We start from the raw sequence: 22,174 nt of genomic DNA on the forward strand, positions 1-22,174 counted from the left end.
ACCGGGCACACAGATCTCTCTGCGCCAAACCCAATAGCGACGAACCCCCGCGACCATTTGTGATTAGAGTTCATCTCTACCAGACCCGTGAGCTGATTCTACGACGTGCAAGAGAAGTCTCAACCTTACAATACCAGGGTAAGAGACTGTGCATCTTTCCTGATTTCACCAGCTCCGTGGCCAAAAAACGAGCCGAGTTCAGCAAAGTTAAGCGCCAGCTCCGGGATTACACAGGTCTTTACACAGGGCTTTATTTCCCAGCGGAACTAAGGATCACTCTCCCAGATGGACGAGTTCGTAAATTCGAGGACCCGCTGGCAGCGTAGGAGTTCATACAGAAGGATTTAAAGTCACTAGCACCGGCCGCAGGTGGGAAAGACTGAACTTTTTTTTTTTTTAGAACATAAAGGTGCACATCGCAGCAGGTTATCACCTTGTGGACTTGATATGGACATGTACAGGTAACTTATTACTCTGCGGGTTAAGTACGGCCCTGTAACCTGTAATTTGGTTATACTAATCTTAGCCCAGATAAAGGTGAACCTTTCTGCTTGTTATAAGGTTACGGCATTAATGCTATTTTCTTTTTCATTGTTGGGAAAAAATTATGCTTATCATGTGTCATGATCCACTGCCCTAATGGAATAGGGGTGAGGGAATGTTTAGTTGGTACGGCCATCCTTTGCGTCTTATCGCAGTTATGAAAGGGGAGGGTAGTTTTGCGCGTATCTCGTTTGGGGAGATACTTCAGCAGTGGGGAGGGGGGATAGAGGGTGGGGAGCAAGATTCTCGCCGCATGCAGTTTAGGTTCTTAGGAGTTCTTATACAAGCCTATCAAACACGTTTTTTTAGTTATTTGTTTCTCTCTGTTTTTCTCTGATTCTCTCTGTTTCTCTCTGTTTTTTTTTGGTTTTAAATATATATTTGTTGTTTTTTTTTAATCCTCGGCACTCTCGATTGTCAATATACAATAATCAATATCTGCACTTTGCAGTATGGAAGTGATTGATAATGTAAGACAACAGGGAGAACGTGATATCAAGTTCATTAGCTGGAATGTTAAGGGTCTTAACCAACCAATTAAACGTAGCAAAATACTACATCATTTGCAGCATCTTGGAGCTCAGATTGTTTTCCTGCAGGAAACGCATCTAAAGAAATTGGATCATAATAAACTCCGTAAAGGCTGGGTAGGTCAAATATTTCACAGTACATTTAATGCTAAAGCTAGAGGCGTTGCTATTCTTATACATAAAGCAGTACCATTCAGAGCTTCTGATATTATAGCAGATTCGTGTGGTAGGTATGTTGTGGTCACTGGGAGAATTTATAATACACATGTCACTTTAGTTAATATCTATGGCCCTAACTGGGATAATGAACATTTCTTTGGTGAAGTTTTTGCCAACCTACCGGACTTGTCAACAAGACACGTGGTGGTAGGTGGAGATTTTAATTGCTGGTTAGATCCGAAGATGGACAGGTCCTCCACCAAGACCAATACATTATCCAAGTCTGCCCAAACCATTAAAACATTCATGAATGATTTTGGTTTAACGGATGTTTGGCGATATCTCAACCCCCTAAACAGTATTCTTTTTATTCAAATGTCCACCAAGCATTTACTCGGATAGATTATTTTTTAGTAGATAATAGGCTTTTGTCACAGGTTCAGGATTGTATGTACAATGCCATAGTTCTTTCTGACCATGCCCCTCTCATATTGACTTTATCTGTTCCTCAGGATTTTTCTCCAAAAGCACCATGGCGTTTTAACAACCGTTTACTATCAGATGATAGATTTGTCAAAGTTATCACTGCGGAAATGGATTTTTTCATTAGTGTGAATAAGACCCCTGGGGTATCACCCTCTACTTTATGGGAGACGTTAAAAGTTTATATCAGAGGACAAATTATTGCATTTACAAAGTATGAAAATTACATAAGAAGAAGAAAAATATCGGAGCTCACTCAACAGATCTCAGACTTAGATGGCATGCTGGCTAATTCTCCTGACCCCCAGATATATAAAAAACGGCTCAGTCTCCACACAGAGTTTGATCTTCTATGCACAAATTATGTGGAGGAATTATTGCTCAAATCTAGGGCCACTCATTATGAACAGGTAAACTGGGAAAAAATCAGGTAAACTGTTAGCGCACCAACTAAGGCAGCACGCTGTAGCTAGACAAATAAATCAAATTCAAACTCCTACCGATATTACATCAGATCCTAGACTTATAAATGACCAGTTTAGACAGTTTTATGTTTCATTGTATACATCAGAACGCCCTTGTGATAATTTGGCACTGGACAATTTTTTCAGTAAATTTAAACTACCAACTCTGAGCGCAGACCAAACTATGGAAATGGATGAACCCATAACAGAGGAGGAAATCATAAGTTAGGACCAATAATCTTAATTCTGTTTACTTCCCACTCCAAAGATCACCAAGGCAAGGCTGCCCATTGAGTCCGTTATTGTTTGCGGTGGCCATAGAACCTCTTGCCGAGGCGCTGAGATCTAACGGCAACATAACTAGTATATTCAGACATAATAGGGAGCAAAAGCTCTCACTTTACGCAGATGATTCGCTTATTTATGTCTCCAATTTACCCACTTCAATACCCACTATACTGTCAATCCTTGATTCTTTTAGTTCTATTTCGGGATACAAATTAAATCTGTCCAAAAGTGAATTATTCCCCCTCAATTCAGCTGCCACCAAATACTCACTACATACCCTGCCTTTTAAAGTAGTACATGATAAATTTAAGTATCTTGGAGTTTCTATCACAGATAAATTTGAGAATCTCTTTAAATGTAATTTCTGTCCCCTAATAACCTCCATTAAAAAAAGATTTAGCCCGCTGGTCCTTATTACCATTATCTTTAGCCGCAATCATGCATCATATCTCTTTCAGACCCTACCTATTTTTATTCCTAAATTATTTTTTCGAAAATTAGATACCTTAATTTTGGAATTCATTTGGAACAAAAGGCCCCCTCGATTACGTAAATCATTATTGCAACAAACGAAATCATTAGGCGGTATGGCACTTCCACATATACAATTCTATTATTGGGCAGCCAATTTACGTGCATTGCAGTTCTGGATTAGTTACAATTCATTTCATTCTCCCCCAGAATGGCTACATTTGGAAGCTGCCTATTGTCATCCTTTTTCTTTATATGCTATTTTATATACCCCTTTAGACCATAAGGCTCCCACCACTATTAAAACACAGTTGTTAAATCATCTGTGAAAATTTGGAAACAGTTTAGAAGGCATTTTAATTTTCAAAATCTCTCCCTGTCTTGCCCACTTATCTCAAACCATCTCTTCCTTCCATCTACTCTTGATTGGGATAGGGCAGGGATTAAAACACTGCACGATTTATATGTCGAGGGCACTTTTGTATCTTTTCAGTATTTAGTAGAAAAGTTCTCAGTCCATAAAAATAACTTTTTCCGTTACCTTCAAGTACGTAGTTTTGCCAGCTCTGTAAATCCCCAGTTTCCCTCAGCCCCTGAACCCACGGCACTCGACACGTTTCTAAAACCACTGCCAATATTTCAAAAAATGATTTCTCAACTTTATAACTTAATTAGTTCGGTTCAAGCTACATGTTTAAGAAATCAATGGGAAAGCAATGGGAGAAGGATCTAGATGTACTCTTAACTGAGGATGAGTGGCAACAAATATTATACAGAATTCATTCATCCTCCTTCTGTGCTAAGCATGGAATGATTCAATGTAAACTCTTTCACCGAGTGTATTGGACTAAAGCCAGACTTAACAAAATTTATCCAGATACAGACCCATTATGTGATCGCTGCCATCGAGACACTGCCTCCCTAATACACATGTTCTGGCTATGCCCATCACTGTTCAAGTTTTGGACTGAAATCTTCTCAACATTATCTGAGGTTTTTGAGATACAGCTGGATCCTAACCCCGTTACAGCAATATTTGGTGTCCTTCCATCTGCCTTGTTAATGTCAAAACATCACTCTGATTTTGTAGCCTTTGTGACTTTGTTGGCAAGACAGTTCATTTTATTGAAGTGAAAACTTTCGGTTCCACCTATGTATTCTGAATGGATTAGGGATGTCCTTCGGTATAGCACACGAATTCGATGCACTCTGAATGGTTCTCTTTCAAAATGTAAAAAATCATGGCAGCCCTTTTTCACTTTCATGGATAATCTTTCACTTGCTGCAATTCCAGAATAATGGTAAAATTTTTCTCCCTATACTCAAAGCTTGGAACATTCTCCTTAATCAAAATTACACTAAGAATTTACACATGTCTTTATGTTGTGTGTCCGAGGAATGTTTTTTTTTTTCATTTAGTTATTTGTATTTATTTATTTATATATTTTTCTATTATTATTATTATTATTATTTTTTTTTTTTTACTTCACATTAATTTATTTATTTTATTTACTTTGTGAACTGTTTGTGTGTTATATTCTGTGAACCAGAACAATGCTACTTAATATGCTGTATTTACTGCGCTCCCCAATGTTCAATGACAATGCAAAACAGACAATAAAAAGATTTACTCAAAAAAAAAAAATCTCCACATTTCAGTGTTGACTAGTTGTTAATTTGTACACTCAACTTCAAAAGTGATGGACACAACAGATTACACATTTACTTACTAAATATCACCACATTTAAACATCTTTTGGTTATTTAAAAGGCATTTTAATTTTAATCTTAATTCGTCTGTTTCTTTCATTTTAAAGCAGTAGAGGTTATGGTGTTATAATTACTAGTCAAAAAAGTTAGGCCTTTGGTGGTTAACAGTTCTCTGGCCTGTTTAGTCTGGTTGTGCTGCTGGTTGTGCTGACCAAAGGGAAAAGCATCCAGGACATGAAGGGGCAACGTCTTTTACGTGGTAGCAAGAACTCCCTGCTCAGCATGATGGAGGCCTGGGACACTCCAATATTTGAATGCTGTGTGGCTGTGTAATGTAAATAAATCAGATAAATGGCCTGTTTAAAAGATCAGCCTTGGGCAAGGTGTGCCCTGATGCTGGTATTGGGGACTGGTTAAAGCATTGTTTGCCTCAGGGTGCTTTTGAGTTAGGGAATTTATTCTATAGCCCATCTGGAGGCCATTTCACATAGTAACATTCTGCAATAACCTACAGGTGCTTCCATGGCTGAGATGGCAAAGATCTGTGGTGACCTATTTGACACTTACCAGGCAGGCTTTGAATTTGTCCATAGTCGTTCTCTGCCATGTAGATTGTGCTTTATAATGCCCAGATCCCCTTCGTGCATAATTGTAAAAATACACGTCTCTCACTCGGGATAACTGTGTAAAGCCTGTGCACAATGCAAGCTTTATTGCAGCAGGACGGTTCCAGCCTGACTTCAGAGAATGCTGCCAGCTTCTTCAAAAAAAATTTCACACAAGCACAGTGCTGCAGCTCAGACCTAACCCCTTCACAGAGAGCTGGCATTATAACGTGAGATCAGTGACTGGTCACAGATGGGTCACGCAGAGGCTTGTAGGTGAAGGCAGAAATGCAACTCAACCCAGCAACCCGTTCGGGCCAACAAGCAACATAAAATAGGATAGAACCATGGTCAGACCATGGAGTTACTGTAACCACAAAGAGTAGTATTGGGGGTGTAGACAGTGGTACTGAACTGAAAAACTGTTTTTAAATGTCCACGTTTAAAAGAGATACACTAACACCTGTCCAAATATTTTCAATTTAAATGGGACACACACATCATTAAGGTTGCCTGTGTATGATTTTAATGCTGCTGGTCCTGAGCTCACATAATTGGATAAGTGTGTCCGGAAATCAGACTGTTTTTATTTGAAGTGGACGGGGCAGGATGATATTCATGAGCAAGCTTATTCAGTTTACCAAAGTTTTGTTATGTCCACTTACCAGTTCTGGGCCCTTGTTTTGTGAGACTTTGATCTGCTGTTTCCACATAGATGCTGTAAACACGGTCAGGGACACTGCTGTTTTCTCAATGGCATGACATCTGCTGAGGGTGTGGTGCTCTGGTCAAGTTGCAGGTCAGGTAGCAGGGAAAGTTTCAGGGAGACTGCAACTTTCTAACATGGGTGCTTGGGGCTTAGTTGCACTCTCAGTATTCAACAAGATAAAGAAAGCTATAGATGCAAGTCATCAGTCTCAAGTAATAATGCCTTATGCACTACATTATTGATATGCTCTTAGCATTGCAATAGTGCATTCTGTGAGGCATCAAAATGTTTAATAAAGATAAGCAGTGTCATATGGCATGCTGATGGTGTTTTGCAGAATCATTAACACACATTAGTTCCTCTAGGCAGTATGCACGTTTGTGAGGTCCATTTCAAAGGACAGCAAGCAGAGTATCCAGGGCACGGGAGGCTGTCTAATAGTCCTGTCGATATCGATTAGACGAAAGACAATCATTTTTGGTGAAATTGATATCAACCCTTGTGTTTTCTTGTGTTTATTTTATCAGAAATGTTTATTTTAGTCATTAGTGTTGTTCTGTTTTTCAAGTCTGTGAGCAGACAGCAACCCTATTATCTTAATGCTTTTAAACTGTGGCCCAAAACAAAGCTGCAAACATTTGACCTCTTTCACCCCGGCATCCCAGCATTCCAAAATACAGTGCTTTCAGCTTATGCTCCCAACAGGCTTGCAATGCTAGTGTTTGGGACATGGAGTTGCCCATGCAAAGAAATCGCTATTTAGTTTCACGGCATTCCAAGTCTGTTTCACATTGCATTTCTCCTGTAATAAAAGGGTTTTATCTAAATTTAGAACCCCTTACAAGTGCACGCATTTGCACATTTAAGGTGGCACATCCGAGGATTCATTTGTTATATCATGTCTGTTTAAGATAAAATACCCAGTTGGACTGGTTAGAAGTTTGTTGAATGTGATTTTTGATTGCATGTTATAATTACAGCATGAGTGTTGTCCGACATGTTCAGGAAAGTGATCATTATCTTGCACAAATGCAGGATTTGATGGCAGTAGACCCTGAGGTTTCAGATTGCACAAATAAACCATTCTGTTTTGTGCTGCGTTGAACAAAACATGACTTCAAACAAAACTTTTCAGTCCTAGGGGTCAGTGTAATGTCTGGGGAGAAAGAATAAAGCAATGAAAAGAACTCCCTACATATAGTGATGCTCTGGACTGCTTTGATTTTTCCTGCACTTGAAATCTAGAGGGTAAATGGATTCAGTCAAGTACCGAACTCTAGTTTCTACCAAGTACCAATCATTTCTTCTGTGAGAAAACTGATGCTTGGACATCATTGGACCTTTCAACCGGACAGTTATCCTAAGCATACCTCAAAGTCCACAAAAGTCCTGGAAGATTCTGGAGGGGTTCTCTTAAATAATTTACTTAAATAATGTAACAAAGCAAATATACTCTGCTTCTTGCCTCCTCAGGGCAAGGTACTGTTAGCATACACAATAAATTGTAGCTGGCTTAGCTTGAATTCTTGCCCCTGCTCACTTTCCCTGGTTAGGATTTCTCCAGTCTTACCTGTAAGCCAGTTCATTGTAATGTGTGGTTAACTCCGGTTTGGTAGTCAGTAGAATTAGTCCATTATTAACAGATTGATAACAGTTAGTGTTGCTCTCTGGTATCAACTCAAATATGATGAGTCCAATAAGTGTGTTATAGGTTCTAAAACATTCATGCTGTTTTAGAATTAGCCCTGTGTTCCTGCCCTGTTTTGGTTATGGCAGACATCAATCCTGACTAGGGACCCTTTAAATGACAAAAATAAAAGTGGATGTGTTCTGATAAAGCCCCCTACTGCAGAAGCCTATTGATGGGTTCCCGTCAGATGAACAATTCTAAAAAAAAAAATGTTAAAGAAGACTGTGTGGAACCATCATACAACTCGTCAAAGCCACCATGACACTCATGGGATGGGGCTCTAGAAACAAAATATTCTGAATGGTAGGTTTTTGTTATGTTTCTGTTGGTGTAATAGGTATACTCTGGCTTTTAATGCCTGAAAAATTAGCTAATTAGTTAATAAGCTGCTTCTTCCGATGTTTAGTCTGCAATATTTTAAATGTCTTTAAATATCCTGATCTTTTAGTGCTTTCTGTGTGTGACTTTTATATTGTTAATATAGATATTACAATCATATATCAACTGAAATTATTAAATATATTGTATATATTGGCTAGTGAACATGTAAATGTAATTACTGACATTTGATAAAATCAGTTCTTGTCTCATGGCTTTTACACTGAGGTCTCTTTTCCCTCTCTGGCCCAAACAAACAGACCCTTGATTATTTCAACATGCTAGGGTGTTTGAGCGTGGCTTATCACAAAGAGCCAGTTGAACACCTCCCATCCAGAGTTCACTGGCAAAATGCTATGTCCTTTTTCAAATATTTTCAACAAAAACTGTAATAAGAGTTAACCCTTTGATTTGTTTAAATAGTTTATTATATTTATATTATTGAAAGACATAAAATAAATTATTCTTATTTAAGCTGTGAAGAATTATTATTAAAAATATGACTGAGTAAGTGAATATGTACATGATAATTAACTGTAAACTATTGTAAAATATTAATGAACACATGATTAGGACTAAGACAATATGAGTATGTACAGTGGTGGAGGACCAGCGAGACTTGGAGCCTAGTCAAGGTCACAGCCCCTCCCTGGAAGAATGCTGACGTGCAGGCTAAGTTAGAGTCGTCTTATCAGTGCATTGTGCTCTGCTCTCACTGTTCTTGAGAGAGGGAAATGTAGGAAGAAAACTAGAGTCCAAAAAGGAAATTGTCATGCATGCAGGCCAATCCTGACAAGACATTATTATGTATTTTGAATCACGTTTGTAATTAAATGTATATGTTGTGATATCATATTTTACATTTTTGTTACTCTATTTATAATGCCTATCTAGTAACAGATGCTTATGACCTCATAGTTTACCTGTTTCAGTTATAAGCTGCACTGAAGCCATGGTGACCGTTGTTTGTTGACAGGGTTGTGGGTTCGATACTTGGGTTCAGCAAGACTCTTAACTCTCACTGCTCCCTGAGCGCCGCAGCGATGGCTGCCCACCGCTCTGGACACATGCATTTACTGTATCACCCATTCAGAAGCTCACTGTGTTTAAAGTGGAAAGAAGAGACCATAATACTACAATTTGGTGAAGTACCAAATATTTAGCATGTGTAAATTCCATGTGTCATCTTTTATGACTTTCTTTGGCCTTGATATAAATTTAGTTTAATTAAATGTAGTATTAACAGAATGCTGACAAAATGCTACTCAAGGTAGCTACTCTTCAAAAACCTTAACATTTTGGAGGCCTTGGTGCCCCAAACTTTTACTACTATTTCTTATCACACCCAATGCTCTACATCTGACACTGGATAGGTAATACTAACCAACCATGGTTAGATACTGAAAAAATACTGAAGAAATTTGATATCAACAGTATTTCATTTATAGATAAAACTATAAAAATCTACAAGCTGTTATCAATACAACACAATAAAAACCACCCTGACTGCTTGGTGGAAGACCAATGAAATACTCAACAGCTTCTCCCCTTCAGAAGACACCCCATTGTGGAATAACCCTATGTTTCTAATCAATAACAAACCTTTTTCATTCACAGCTCAGAGTCAGAGAGGAGTAGCCAGCCTCTGACAGTTATATATTAATGACCTGCTCGTGACCTTTGACATGCTTAAGAAAAAATCTAAATTACCAGATCACTGTTTCTTTCAGTATATACAGATCAAAGACACTACAAAGAAAACAATCGGCTCCTCACAACAATCTTGGCACTTCATCTGTGGTAACATGATGTCAATGACAGGCAATTCAAAACTGCAGTTGATACAATATAAAATCCGTCATAGATTCGATTACACGATTGACAGACTGCATCAAATGGGATTTAGCCAAAGTAACACATGCCCCTACTGCCCAGAATTAATACATAACTATTTTTTATGCCTTTTGGCTCTGTCTGCGAATGTTTTCTGGTCGGAGGTCACAGGCAGGTTATCTGAGATCCTGGGTCTGGACATCCCTGTTTATCCCATCATAGCATGACTTAAGGATACCATCTCATTAACAGAACCCAAACATATTAGATGCTTTTTAATGATATCTTTTACCATTGCTAAAAAACAGAACTCAAATTTCTATAAAACACTGGCTTAACCTGCTTACAGATCATTGTAACCTGGAGAGAATGACTGCAAGTTTAAAATACAGTACAAAACTATTTGATGGAACTTGGTCGTACTTGAGAACTTCATCTGTTTCCACAACATACTAAATTTGGAATAACTTTCCACTCTATTTCGTATGATATATAACTAGGCATTTTCTTTATAACAGCGTGTGAATTGTAAGCCCCATATATATTTTGTAGTGTTGGCCTTTGTCGATCCTGTCTGTGTACTTCTGTTAATGTTTGTCTGTCTGTTCATATCTATGTGCATCTTATCTATGTCTGATAACCTTAACTTAACTAAATAGGGTTGTAAGAAAATATTGGTGTATAGAAGTGTTGTGATGTTTTACCATTTTTTAACAAACACAGTATAGATTTTTAATTGCTAGTTTACATGCTTGGTGTCAGACTGGTTCATTTAATGTTGTGTTTAAACCTCACCCACTAGATAGCAGCATATCCACTGTTCCTGTTGCCTAAAATTGCAGTATATTTAGCTTGCTTACCATATCACAATCCCTGTATCATGATATGTATTGTATTGCCAAGTTCTTGTCAATATAATAAAGCTTACACCTAATATACGCAGTGAATTAAGATAAATGTTACACAAGGATGAAAATTTGCTAATTTAGAAAACCTCTACATCACTAGAAGTACTAAGCTTTGGTCATCTGACTGCTCTGACTGGCTACTGGAAGTGCCGTGTTGGTCTTACCAATATAATTATTGTGATCTGGCAGTCAAAACACCACTAATCCTGCCTTCACACTGGCTAGCAGCAAGTCGTTTGTGTTCATCTCTCGTGGGTGTGTTTGTGGCTGCTCGAATGTGTTGCATGTAGGTATTGGTGTTGACGGTTAGTACAGGGGCTAATCTAGAAAGCTACCTCTTGAGCTATCAGCTGCTTTATTCAATACTTCATATTTCTTCAAACTGCCCCTGTATTTGTGCAAATATGCATCATATAAAAGTAAATAAATGTGTCACAGGTAAAAATTGCGCCCTCCCAGGGGAAATGAATGGTCACCTGCCAGCACAAACGCAGGGTAACGGCCATGTACACTTTCAACATGAGGAAATGTTAAAATAATCTCACAAACAGTACACTCCAATACAAAAACAATCTAAACAAAATGTGAATTAAAGTGGCAGTCACACTCACATCGTATTTTTAATTTGTTCTTATACTGCTTGATTTCTGATGGTGGCAGGTAAACGGGAAGGGCTCTTTGTGGTGTGTGGACCCAGAATACAGGCCTAATTTGATCCAAGCCCTGAAAAAACAGCACTTCCCTGCACCCCACGGCATCTGTACACCTCCTGCTTCCCCACCTAGGTGAGACACAGAAACATACACTGATCTTAAATAAAAATCTGTTCTGTTCTCTGTTCTTTATTGTCTTAACTAGCTATGATTGTCTCTCTTTCTGTCTCCCTCTCTTTCTCTGTCTGGCAGTGCCTTTTCGTCTTCCCGTAACCTATTTCTTCAGGGCTGCTCTCTCAAAGGTGAGACATTTCTTGTTCTGTTCAGCTTATGAGCATAGTGTTTGTTTTGTACATTTACACAATCATGAGGAAGACTGTTTCTTGACAGTTGTCCACAAGAAGGATAAGCCACAAAGGAGTGCTGTATCCGAGCAAATTAATGAAATATTGAGTGGAAGGTAAAAGTGTGGTAGAAAAAGGTACACAAGCAACTGAGATACAGAGACTGAAAAGTGTTCTAACTCTTGACCCAGAGACCATGTCAGAAGCATCTTACCCAGGCCAAGAAGAAACAAAACTGGACTTTTGCTTAGTACTCCTAAGTCCTGTTTTCAGATGAAAGTTAATTTTGTATTTCATTTGGAAATTGAGCTCTCAGAGTCTGGAGGAAGAGTTCAAACTGCTTGAGGTCTAGTGTAAAATTTCCACGATCAGTAAAGGTTCAAAGAGCCATGTCATCTGCTAGTATTGGTCCAATGTGTTATATCAAGTCCAAAGCCAGGAGATTTTACAGTACTTCATGCTTTTATCTGCTGACAAACTTTAGGGAGATGCAGATTTAATTTTCCAGCAGGACTTGGCACACTGCCAAACGTACCAGTACCTGCTGTAATAACCACAGTATCACTGCGCTTGATTGGTCAGCAAACTTGTATGACCTAAACCCCAAAGAGAATCTATGAGGTATTGTCAAGTGGAAGATGAGGCACCAGACCCAACAATGCAGACGAGCTGAAGGCCACTATCAATTCAACCTTATTTCCAATGTCATTTGCATTTTGCACTTTTGCTCTTTACCTTGATGCTGATTGCACAGTTTACTGCAATGTTATACCAACGTTTTTTACCCTTTGTATATCTATTCCTCCTGTTTGTTCCTGTTTGTATTTATCTGGTTGTGTTTAAGCTAATGGAGTCTTACGTTTCCTTCTGGACCAAAGTATCTCTGTACGTACATACAGAGATATAAAAAAGTTTGGGCACCCTTGATAATTTGCATGATTTTCCATTATAAATCATTGGTTGTTCGGATCGACAATTTCAGTTTATTCTTTAAACAAAATTTGGAAGGTGCAGAGATTTGTTTATCTTGTATCTTATCTCTCTGAGAAGTTATATGCATGAGTATCAGGGTCTTGTTTTGAAAAGATGTTTTAGAGGATAGGTTGATGTAGACGATACACTGTAGTCTCAAATGACGGGGTCTTTATAGCTCTTTCAGTCTGTGCCCCTCTCTCTGTAACCTTGACTACAGAGCCAGTTTACTCTCCTCTATCTGGTTGCTAATGAATAATTCAAGTTTCCTGAGGGTGGCATGGGAACTGAGAAACCCCAGCCCCCTGACTCCCCTTCACAAACACACACACACACACACACACACACACACAGAGCTGAGATTGCTGAATCCTTGTTTTCTCTTTTTTCAGAGTCTGACATTGATGCTGCCACTGCTATGATGCTCTTAAACTCTGCCCCTGGTCACCAGCACATCGACCCATGTAAGAAATCTTTCTTACTCCTTAATTCCTCTTCATTCCTACCCGTTATTTGCACTTTCTTTTTTTAGATCTTTTATATTATATGCTGTTTTTGAGTCCCTGTACGTTGTCACAGTAGTTTAAATAGACAAAAATAAACCAGATGAACAACAGCTCAGCACTATAATCTGAATACTTATTCACTTATTTCACCACTTTGATCATATGCAGGTTTTCAGATCATATCTCACAAAGCAGGATCCCTTCTCAGGGCCTAAAGCTAAAATATATTGTCTTATTTAATTATATAAAAAGAAATATTTACCCTCATTCTGGGTGTGGCTAGTAGGGGTGAACGAGCCATGGATATTCCCTGACCTAATATAGTGTATCAGCTCTGAAATCCCATCTCCCCCTACATGTTAAATATAACAGGCAAAATGCTAATTAGCTTAAATCTTTATGATTGAAGGCAAGGGAAATGCAACCTATACTGATATTTTTGTTTCTTGATTTCAGGTGACCCTGACAGCCCTATGGATCTGTCCCGGCATGACTCGGTCTTGGTAAGCAGCGACCCCAAGCAGGACCACAACTACAGCAGCTCCTCCTTTCAGCGCTGTTCCTCTCGTTCTTCCTCTTCCTCCTCTTCCTCATCTCCCTCACTCTTCTTACTAGAAGAGGGTGGTGATGGTGACTCTGCTCAGGTCCGGCGGGCCGGCAGCGAGGGCTTTCACAGCGACGAGGACTCAGAGGAGGAGCACAGATCTCGGCCTGTGCTGGACCCCCGGCACCCAGCTAACCTCCAGTGCCCTCGTCCCTGCAAGAAGGCACGACGCGAGGCCAGGCCCGAGCTGGACGAGGAGCTGAAGGAGGCGGCCGGGTCCCTGCTGCACCTGGCCGGAGTCCGCACCTGCCTGGACCTGTCCAAACGAGCCTCATCTGCCAAGAGCAAAAAGACTGTAAAACATCAGAAATGAGGCACATTCATACCCAGACATTCACCCGTTCTCCGACCCCTGGACTGTATCGCGGTGACTGTGCCTCTTCCTTTATTTCCTGATTAATGAGGACCATTTTTTGTTGTACGATGCTCTTTTTAGTTTTTTATTTCTGATAATCTCTTTTTCTCCCCAGCTCAAGCTATGGCAATAGTACCATTCACACAGGAGAAACTAAGCCATATGAAACCGTTTGTGTGAGGGCAGATACAAGTGAGATTTTCACACCTGTTCTGAAAGTGGTGTGCGTTTCACCAGGCAAACATGCACACTCCTCCCTCCCTTCCTAAAAGTCAAGGATCAAGCTACTCAGAATGGAGTTTTGGCAAAAGTACAGTTTCTTTCCTTCACTGTAACTTCTTTGCATGCTTCCTCTTTAAATCAGTGTCCTCCTTTTCTGAGTAAACCCGTGGTGTTTATAGAGTGAACGAGTGCATGTCTGAAACGTACATGGAACTTACCCACTCATTTGTCTCACTATTGAATTACTAAGCACTAGAAGACAAAAAACTCCAAAAATATCATTCTGTCTTGTTTTCTCATCAAACATAAAACGAGATGCAATAATTATCATCTGACCATTTATGTACCTGTTAACATTTTTTCATTTTCATTGTTAAATTCATGGGTGATCATTTTTATGCTTTGGTTCTCCTACCAGTGTTAATAATTCAGTGGGGAGGGAAGTGGTGTGAATCAGGGGTGCATTTTTGGGATTTTTTTTTTTGGCTATAAAGCTCATCTGATTTTCAATTTGATGACTCCTCATCAAACATCAAGAATACTTTGGCATGAAGTAAACGTGATGGAATTCCAGGACTGCCACTATGAGGATTTTACAATTGAGAATCTGTGCTAAGCTTATTTATTCTAGAGCCTGTTACCTTAAGAAATGATTTCACATCATTTTCATGTGAACCTGCCTCTTTCTCTTCCACTGCCTTTTGACCACTGGTGTTTCTCTTTCTATTCTTTCTCAGTGTTTTTTTGTGCAAACTGAAACTGATCTTGGCAGCAAAGCATTTTTTTCTGTTTACAACCTATGCAAAAACAGTAGCCGGTGTAGCTATGTTTGTGTAAATATGTGTACAGTATGTTTAACATGTATTTTACTGCCAGTCCCAACCAATGCACTAATAGCATCTCATGCATCTGAACCCAGCGGAGTTTACATTTTTAGGTCAAAAAATATGCAGTCATTTTGCATAGAAACAGAAGAGCTTCTATTATCAGGTCCCTTTAAGACAGGCTACGGCCAGTTTAAAGCGCTTATCATTGTTTTGTTTTTTTTCTTGTAAAAAAGGGTAAAAATGCATCAAGCCTTCATTTTGATGTTGATAATGGTGATTGTTTGCGCTAAGCTAATTTGACTCTTCAGCACATGATGATGAAACGTTACGGCTGCTTTACCTCTGAGGAACTGAAGAAGGAGATCAGTCCCCAGGCCTGTGCTGTTTTTGAAAATCAAATTTATTTGTCTTTATTAGAGCTTAAGTTTCAAAGCATATATATTTTGTCCTATAACCTATAACCAAATTTTCTTTTTGAGTTATGATTTCAGTAATTGTTAAGATGGCAGTAGTGCTTCACTACTACATACAGATTGTAGGATTGATCAAGTTATTTTTATCAGATACCATTAGAGTTTATACACAGACATTATAGACTGATTAATTTAGTAGTGACCTTGTTTAAACACTGCCGTCAAGCCACTTTGTTAGTAGTAAGTCAATAATTTTATATGGTTACATTTATTATGTTTTTATGTTCCACTGTAAAAGTCTGTTAATGGCATCATTAGCCACCAGATGGCGTACTAAACACTGTGTTTAAAAGTAGTGAACTTATTTGACAATAAACTGGCTGATAAACTTTACTCTGCTATAGTAAAAAACTTGACAGACTGACTGCATAATTCAACAGGGTAGAACATGCTAAACATGTGCACATGATGGCCTAGAACACTGTTGCTGCCCTTGCTGTTTGTCGCATTAAAATACAGGTTACGTCCGTATGCTGGAGGATAGGACGATAATGTATTCATCATGACGTATCTGGTTCAAACTAAACTCAGAACTAGATTGAGTTTCTAATATCCAATATGCTAACCATTAAAATCAGCTTGAATGGGCTTGATCCCAATTCACTAGTTGGATTGGAATGTCCCTGAACTGAAGCTGCAGTATATGTGCGTTTAAGTTCATTGCACAACACTGAAATCTTTCAGTGAGTTTCAAGGGTGTTGTTCAAGTTGTTTGGCAGTAATGGGCTAAAACATCCGCTACAATAGTGTTTATGTAATTCATAGTTAAGGGTTAAATTTGGTGAGTATTTTTCACCATTTTATAATAACATATTACCTTGATATTTGGTTGCAGGGAGAACAGGAAGCTGTGGAAATCATACTCGTTTGGGTTTCTTGCTGGATGAGCTGATAATAATACAGAGGTCACAGGGATGGCTGATCGTATTAGTGTCTGAGTCTGAGGTCAGTACAGCTCTGTAAATCACCGCTCTGTGGTTCTTGATGTGCTGGTGTAGAACCTGACCCTTCAGGGAAGAACGCTTTTAAACAGAACTGTCTTCTCTATATTAAAAGCACTCATTTCAGCGTTGTTAAGCCTAAGGCCAGTTGCATAACCTGTGCCAAATCGATTTAATCACTGCCACAAAATGATCTTTAAATTTAGTTACTGATGATTGTATTTGTTTCAATAATGATAGAAAGATGAAGAAGGAGCATTGTCCAGAATTTGCATATTCGTTCACTGGGCTACTCATTTATTATTTAATTTTATGTTATTTGCTTTATTTTGTTTTCAGCTGCCATTTAAAATTGCCAAAAGCATAGGAAGTCACTTTTAAAAAGTGTTCCTTGTTTAAAAGTGCCAGATATTAGATTTCATTCAAATTTGATTAAAGGAGTTGTGTGTGAGGACAGTGTGCCAACTGAAACACAGCATATAATAACATACAGTACAGAGTACGAGTGTGTGTTAAAGGGCCCATGATAACAAAGAATACATAGTCAGATCAGCTCCACAAGTGTTCTAATCTGATCTGTTCATATCTTTAGTGATCAGTCTGCACATTTTGGCCTGGAGTGCTATATATAGTTGCAAGGAAAAGCATGTGAACCCTTGGATTTCTGCATAAATTGGTCATTAAATGTGTTCTGATCTTCATCTAATACACAACAATAAACAAACACAGTCTGCTTAAACTAATACCACACAAAACAGTATATGTCTGCATGGATTTATTGAACACAACATGTTAACTTTCACAGGTAAAACTACACACCAGTTTTGAGTTTGCTGTTCTTAAAAAGCATTGGTTGATGTGAATCATGCCTCACACAAAAGAGCTCTCAGAAGACCTACGTTCAAGAATTTTTGACTTTCATGAAGCTGGAAAGGGTTACAAGTATCTCTAAAAGTCTTGATGTTTATGTGTCCACGGTAAGACAGATGGTCTACAAATAGAGAAAGTTCAGCACCCTTGCTACTCTCCCTAGGTGTGATCGTCCTGTAAAGATGACTGCAAGAGCACAGCGCAGAGTGATCAATGAGGTGAGGAAGAATCCTAAAGTGTCAGCTGAAGACTTTCAGAAACATCTGGCACATGCTAACATTTTTGTTAACATATCTACAATGAGGAAAACATTAAACAAGAATGGAGTTCATGGGAGGACACCACAGAGGAAACCACTTCTGTCCAAAAAAAACATTGCTGCACATTTAAAGTTTGCAAAAGAGCACCTGGATGTTCCACAGCACTACTGGCTAAATATACTGTGAACAGATAAAACCAAAATTGAGTTGTTTGGAAGGAACACACAACTCTGTGTGGAGAAAAAAAGCACAGCACACCATCAAAACCTCATCTCAATTGTGAAACATGGTGGAGGGGGCATCATGGTTTGGGGCTGCTTTGCTGCCTCAGGGCCTGGATGGATTGCCATCATCAACACATTTTTTTTTTCCAAGATTAACAAAGACTAGCAACTGAAGCTCAACAGAGGACGGATGATGCAACAGAACAACGACCCAAAACATAGAAGTAAATAAACAAATGAATGGCTTCAAACTGAAGAAAATACGCCTTCTGGAGAGTCCTGACCTCAACCCAATTGAGATGCTGTGGCATCATGACCTCAAGAGAGCGATTCACACAAGATATCCCAAGAATATTACTGAACTGAAACAGTTTTTTGAATAGAAATGGTCCACAATTCCTCCTGACTATTGTGCAGGTCTGATCTGCAACTACAGGAAACGTTTGGTTGAGGTTTTTGCTGCCAAAGGAGGATCAACCAATTATTAAATCCAAAGCTTCACATACTTTTTCCACACTGCACTGTGAAATTTAATGTTGTTTCAATAAAACCATGTAGAAATATTTATTTATTGTGTGGTATTAGTTTAAGCAGACTGTGTTTATCTATTGTTATGACTTGGATGAAGATCAGAAAATGTAATCCAGAAATCCAGGTAATCCCAAAGGGTTCACAAACTTTTGTATACATTCCTTTGAAAGTTTTTAAGGTTTCCACGCTTTTCACAATATATATGAAGACACAGCTTCAATTTAAAGGTTTTGAGATGAAATGTGGTGTTGCCCTCGTGTTCCTAATCAAGCTGCCGGCTCAGTTTCAGTTTGTTACTGTTTCCCTGTCTGTCAGACAGACACAATCTGTGTTTTAGTATGCTTACCTCTGTTCATAAAATGTTTATAAAAGTTTATTTTCACCAAAGATATGCAATTGCATTATATATGGTATTACTGAATAAAATATGTGCTTGTTTTACATGCAGTGTCCTTTAGTCTTTTTTTCAGCAGCTGTTGGTTCTCAGTGAACAGGAGGTTTACATAGTTGGTAAAGTTTGTTTAAAGGTGAAATATGTTGTATTTTTCTACAGATCAGTTTGCATTAATTTACTTTAAGAAAGACATTTTACAATACCATTCCCAGTCAAAGTTTTTTTTCCACATTTGTAAATTTGATATTAAAGACATTAAAGCTAAACAGGAGCAAATGCCAAACAAAAAGCCTTAAACAGAAACATAATTAGAATAGTTTTTATTTTTTACAATCATCTAAGTAGCACATTTATCTTTGAGGACAGATCTGCACACTCTTGGTATTTTAATCTCAGCATCTTTATGAGGGAGAGTCACCTAGAATAGTTTACTCAGTGTCTTGATGGAGTTCCTGAAGGTGCTGAACAATAGTTGCTGCTTTTTCTTCCTCCTTCGCTATTGTCAGGTATGTTGATTATTTTAGTCAGCGTAGACTGTAATTCTGTAGATTTGTGGTCAGATAACCCCAGTGTAGCTTATATTTTTTGTCTACAAGCTGTTTGTTTTCTTTATTAAAAAAACTTAATTTCTGGTTGTTTTTAAATGATTAGTTCACATAAATAATATCATAAGCTTATTGTAAAGTCTGTAAGATAATATTGGTATTAAGCCTTTGGCAATTTTGGTTGGATTGGGATGTCTAAATTTTCTAAATTAAACAGCCCCATTCCAGCAGATACCCTGAAGGTGTGGCTCCATCTCCTGGTTGTGGAATGAACTGCAGCTAATCTGATCATGTGTGTTAGATATGCTTTTAGAACGTGCTCATACAGGGTTAGTCTTTTTCTATTTCCTAAACCCTGCAGAGTTAACAATATTAATCTGCTTTCTTTCTTCTTCTCTTACATTTTGGTCAGCTTCACTGCTTCACACATTTAATTCTGATTACATTTTTCTGATTCTAGACTTGTTTTTAACCTCAAGCTTATATTTGATTAAATGCAAACACCTTACAATAAGGGTGCTTTAATTAAGAGTACTTATGACAGAATGTCTCAACTGATTATAAATTGGTATTAGTTTTTTTTATAATGTAAATAGTATAATATTATAATGTTTTAAATTATATTAACTATATATAATTATATATATTAATTAATTAATTAATCGTGTCTCTCATGATCTTAAATATTAATATCAGTACAATGCCCTTCAGTGTACTGTGGCTTATGTAAATATTGGCACAGAAAAATAAAGTGTAGTTTATAGAAATTGGTGATTTGGGGGCGAGTGAACTCTGGATCAGCTCAACCAACCAATCCACACTGTTACCAAGCAACCAGACAGCCCAAGATCAGAAAAAGAAAGGGGGAGAAGATAGAGAGGGTAAGAGAGAGGGGGTGTGTGAGAAAGAGGGCAAAAGACAGGGTGAAAGTGAGAGAGAGAGTAAAGTGTTCTCTTATTACAATGATTGTGATATTGTGCCTCTAGGTCAAGAAATTTCAATAATGCTCATTTATTATTATGTTATGAAGTGTTTTTTATATATAGAGTGAATTTTGTGCCAAAAATGTTATCCAAAAAAAATAAAATCTGCAATTAAAATGTAAAGAAACAAAAAGAAAATTGTATGTTGCAAATTAAAAAGAGAAAAAATATATAGCAACTATATATTTATTTAAATACTTGGTTACTTTATTATCCTTTGCAGTTATTTGAAAATTATTATATTTCAGATTGGATTTTGCCAGTCTTTGCTTTTATTTTTGTGTTTTTGTGAATTTTCTGTGGATTTTTTTGTTAAAGACTTTTGCTTCTGGAATCTCTCGTTTGCTTCTGCTTTAGTGTTTTGCTTCTGAGTTTTGGCACACTTTTCATGGGTGGGCGGGGCTTTGAAGAATGCGTTCCCCTTGAATCTCTATTGGTCAGCTGGTTCTGGACCATAGACTGTGTATAGCTGGACAGAGCATCGTCTCTCAAAAGTGAAGCCACCACAGGTCGGGCGCCCCCTGCTGTTCGGTTTCAGAAGGTTGTGTAACCCCACCCATCCCCATAGGTTTCAATGACAAAACAGACAACTTTCAATCACGTTTTTTTCTCCCAATATACTGTAATTCTACCTCCTTTATTTAAATGCAGCAGCTAGTGTAACTTCTGCTTATATTGTTAAATTTTTATATCCCCACAGAACTCCTTTTATAAAACGTTATTCAGCTCTATACAAAAAAGGTGTGGTTATTGTAAAAGGGCTGGTTATGGGCGGGACCAATAACAGATCGTCAGCTCCGCTCCGCTCTGCTCTGCAGCCTGTGACCGAGGCAGCCTTCAGGGGCGGGGTTATTTAAATGAGTAGGCTGTCTCTCCACAGTCTTTCTCCCTCCTCTGGTCTCTACTGCGCAGACTCGGGTGTCAGGATCGCCAACATGGCGGAAAATTTTGGCTTCATTTTCATTATATGAATGGGAACGGTGACACGGCGTCCATCTTTTTTACAGGCTCTGTTCTGGAAAGACTGCTGGTTCCCTGAACCCTTTTCTGAGACTGACCACGCCCACCCCGCCAGCTTCAGCAATAGGGTTTGGTCCACCCGACACAGCGACCGGCGACAAGTGTAATGTCAGTGAGCCCAGATTGAAACATTAGTTATCGACATTCACCAGTTTCAGAAACAAACAGTGGTGCAGCAGCAGCAGAGGTCAGTCCTGGCGGCTCTTCTGAAGATGAGCATGAGGTTAGAGATGAGCAAAGAAAAGGTGAGATCATTGTTCAAGTATTCAAGGGAGAGCCCCCCCTCCGACCCCCCTTACGTTGGTATGTTGGTTCTCGAAAGAGAGAGATGCTGACTGGTATAATTGCTGCCTAAATGCAAGTTGTATACCTAAGTTTAAAGTACGTTAATTAGCCTTTTGGTTCAGAGCGTGTGCTATAGCCTATTGTCTACAAACACAGCAGAGATATGCGAAAACGTAATAAATGATTCACCTAGCAATATTTCTGCTGCATACTGTACATCAGCATGTATATAGCTAACCCATATCACTGTAGGCTCAAGTGCACACTAGTAATATATTTAGAAATAAATCAATGTATTATTTTCGTATGGGAAAAAGCCTAAGCATTGCAATGCAGTGCTGTGCTTAAAAGATAGACAGACAGACAGACAGACAGACAGACAGACAGATAGATA

At 38.5% G+C, this 22,174-nt stretch overlaps 1 protein-coding gene across 1 annotated transcript in view; it reads left to right on the forward strand.

The window, feature by feature from the left end:
* Positions 1-18,994, forward strand: part of foxn2a (forkhead box N2a) — a 44,501-nt gene extending 25,507 nt beyond the window's left edge. Inside the window, exons 3-6 of the mRNA XM_007238449.4 lie at positions 11,432-11,556; positions 11,677-11,726; positions 13,133-13,204; positions 13,703-18,994. Coding sequence (XP_007238511.1) covers positions 11,432-11,556; positions 11,677-11,726; positions 13,133-13,204; positions 13,703-14,163 — 708 coding nt within the window. The 3' untranslated portion in view covers positions 14,164-18,994. The remainder of the gene's footprint in view (positions 1-11,431; positions 11,557-11,676; positions 11,727-13,132; positions 13,205-13,702) is intronic.
* The last annotated feature ends 3,180 nt before the right edge of the window (positions 18,995-22,174 follow it).

Source organism: Astyanax mexicanus, chromosome 7 (genome assembly GCF_023375975.1).
Source record: "Astyanax mexicanus isolate ESR-SI-001 chromosome 7, AstMex3_surface, whole genome shotgun sequence".
NCBI lineage: Eukaryota > Metazoa > Chordata > Actinopteri > Characiformes > Acestrorhamphidae > Astyanax > Astyanax mexicanus.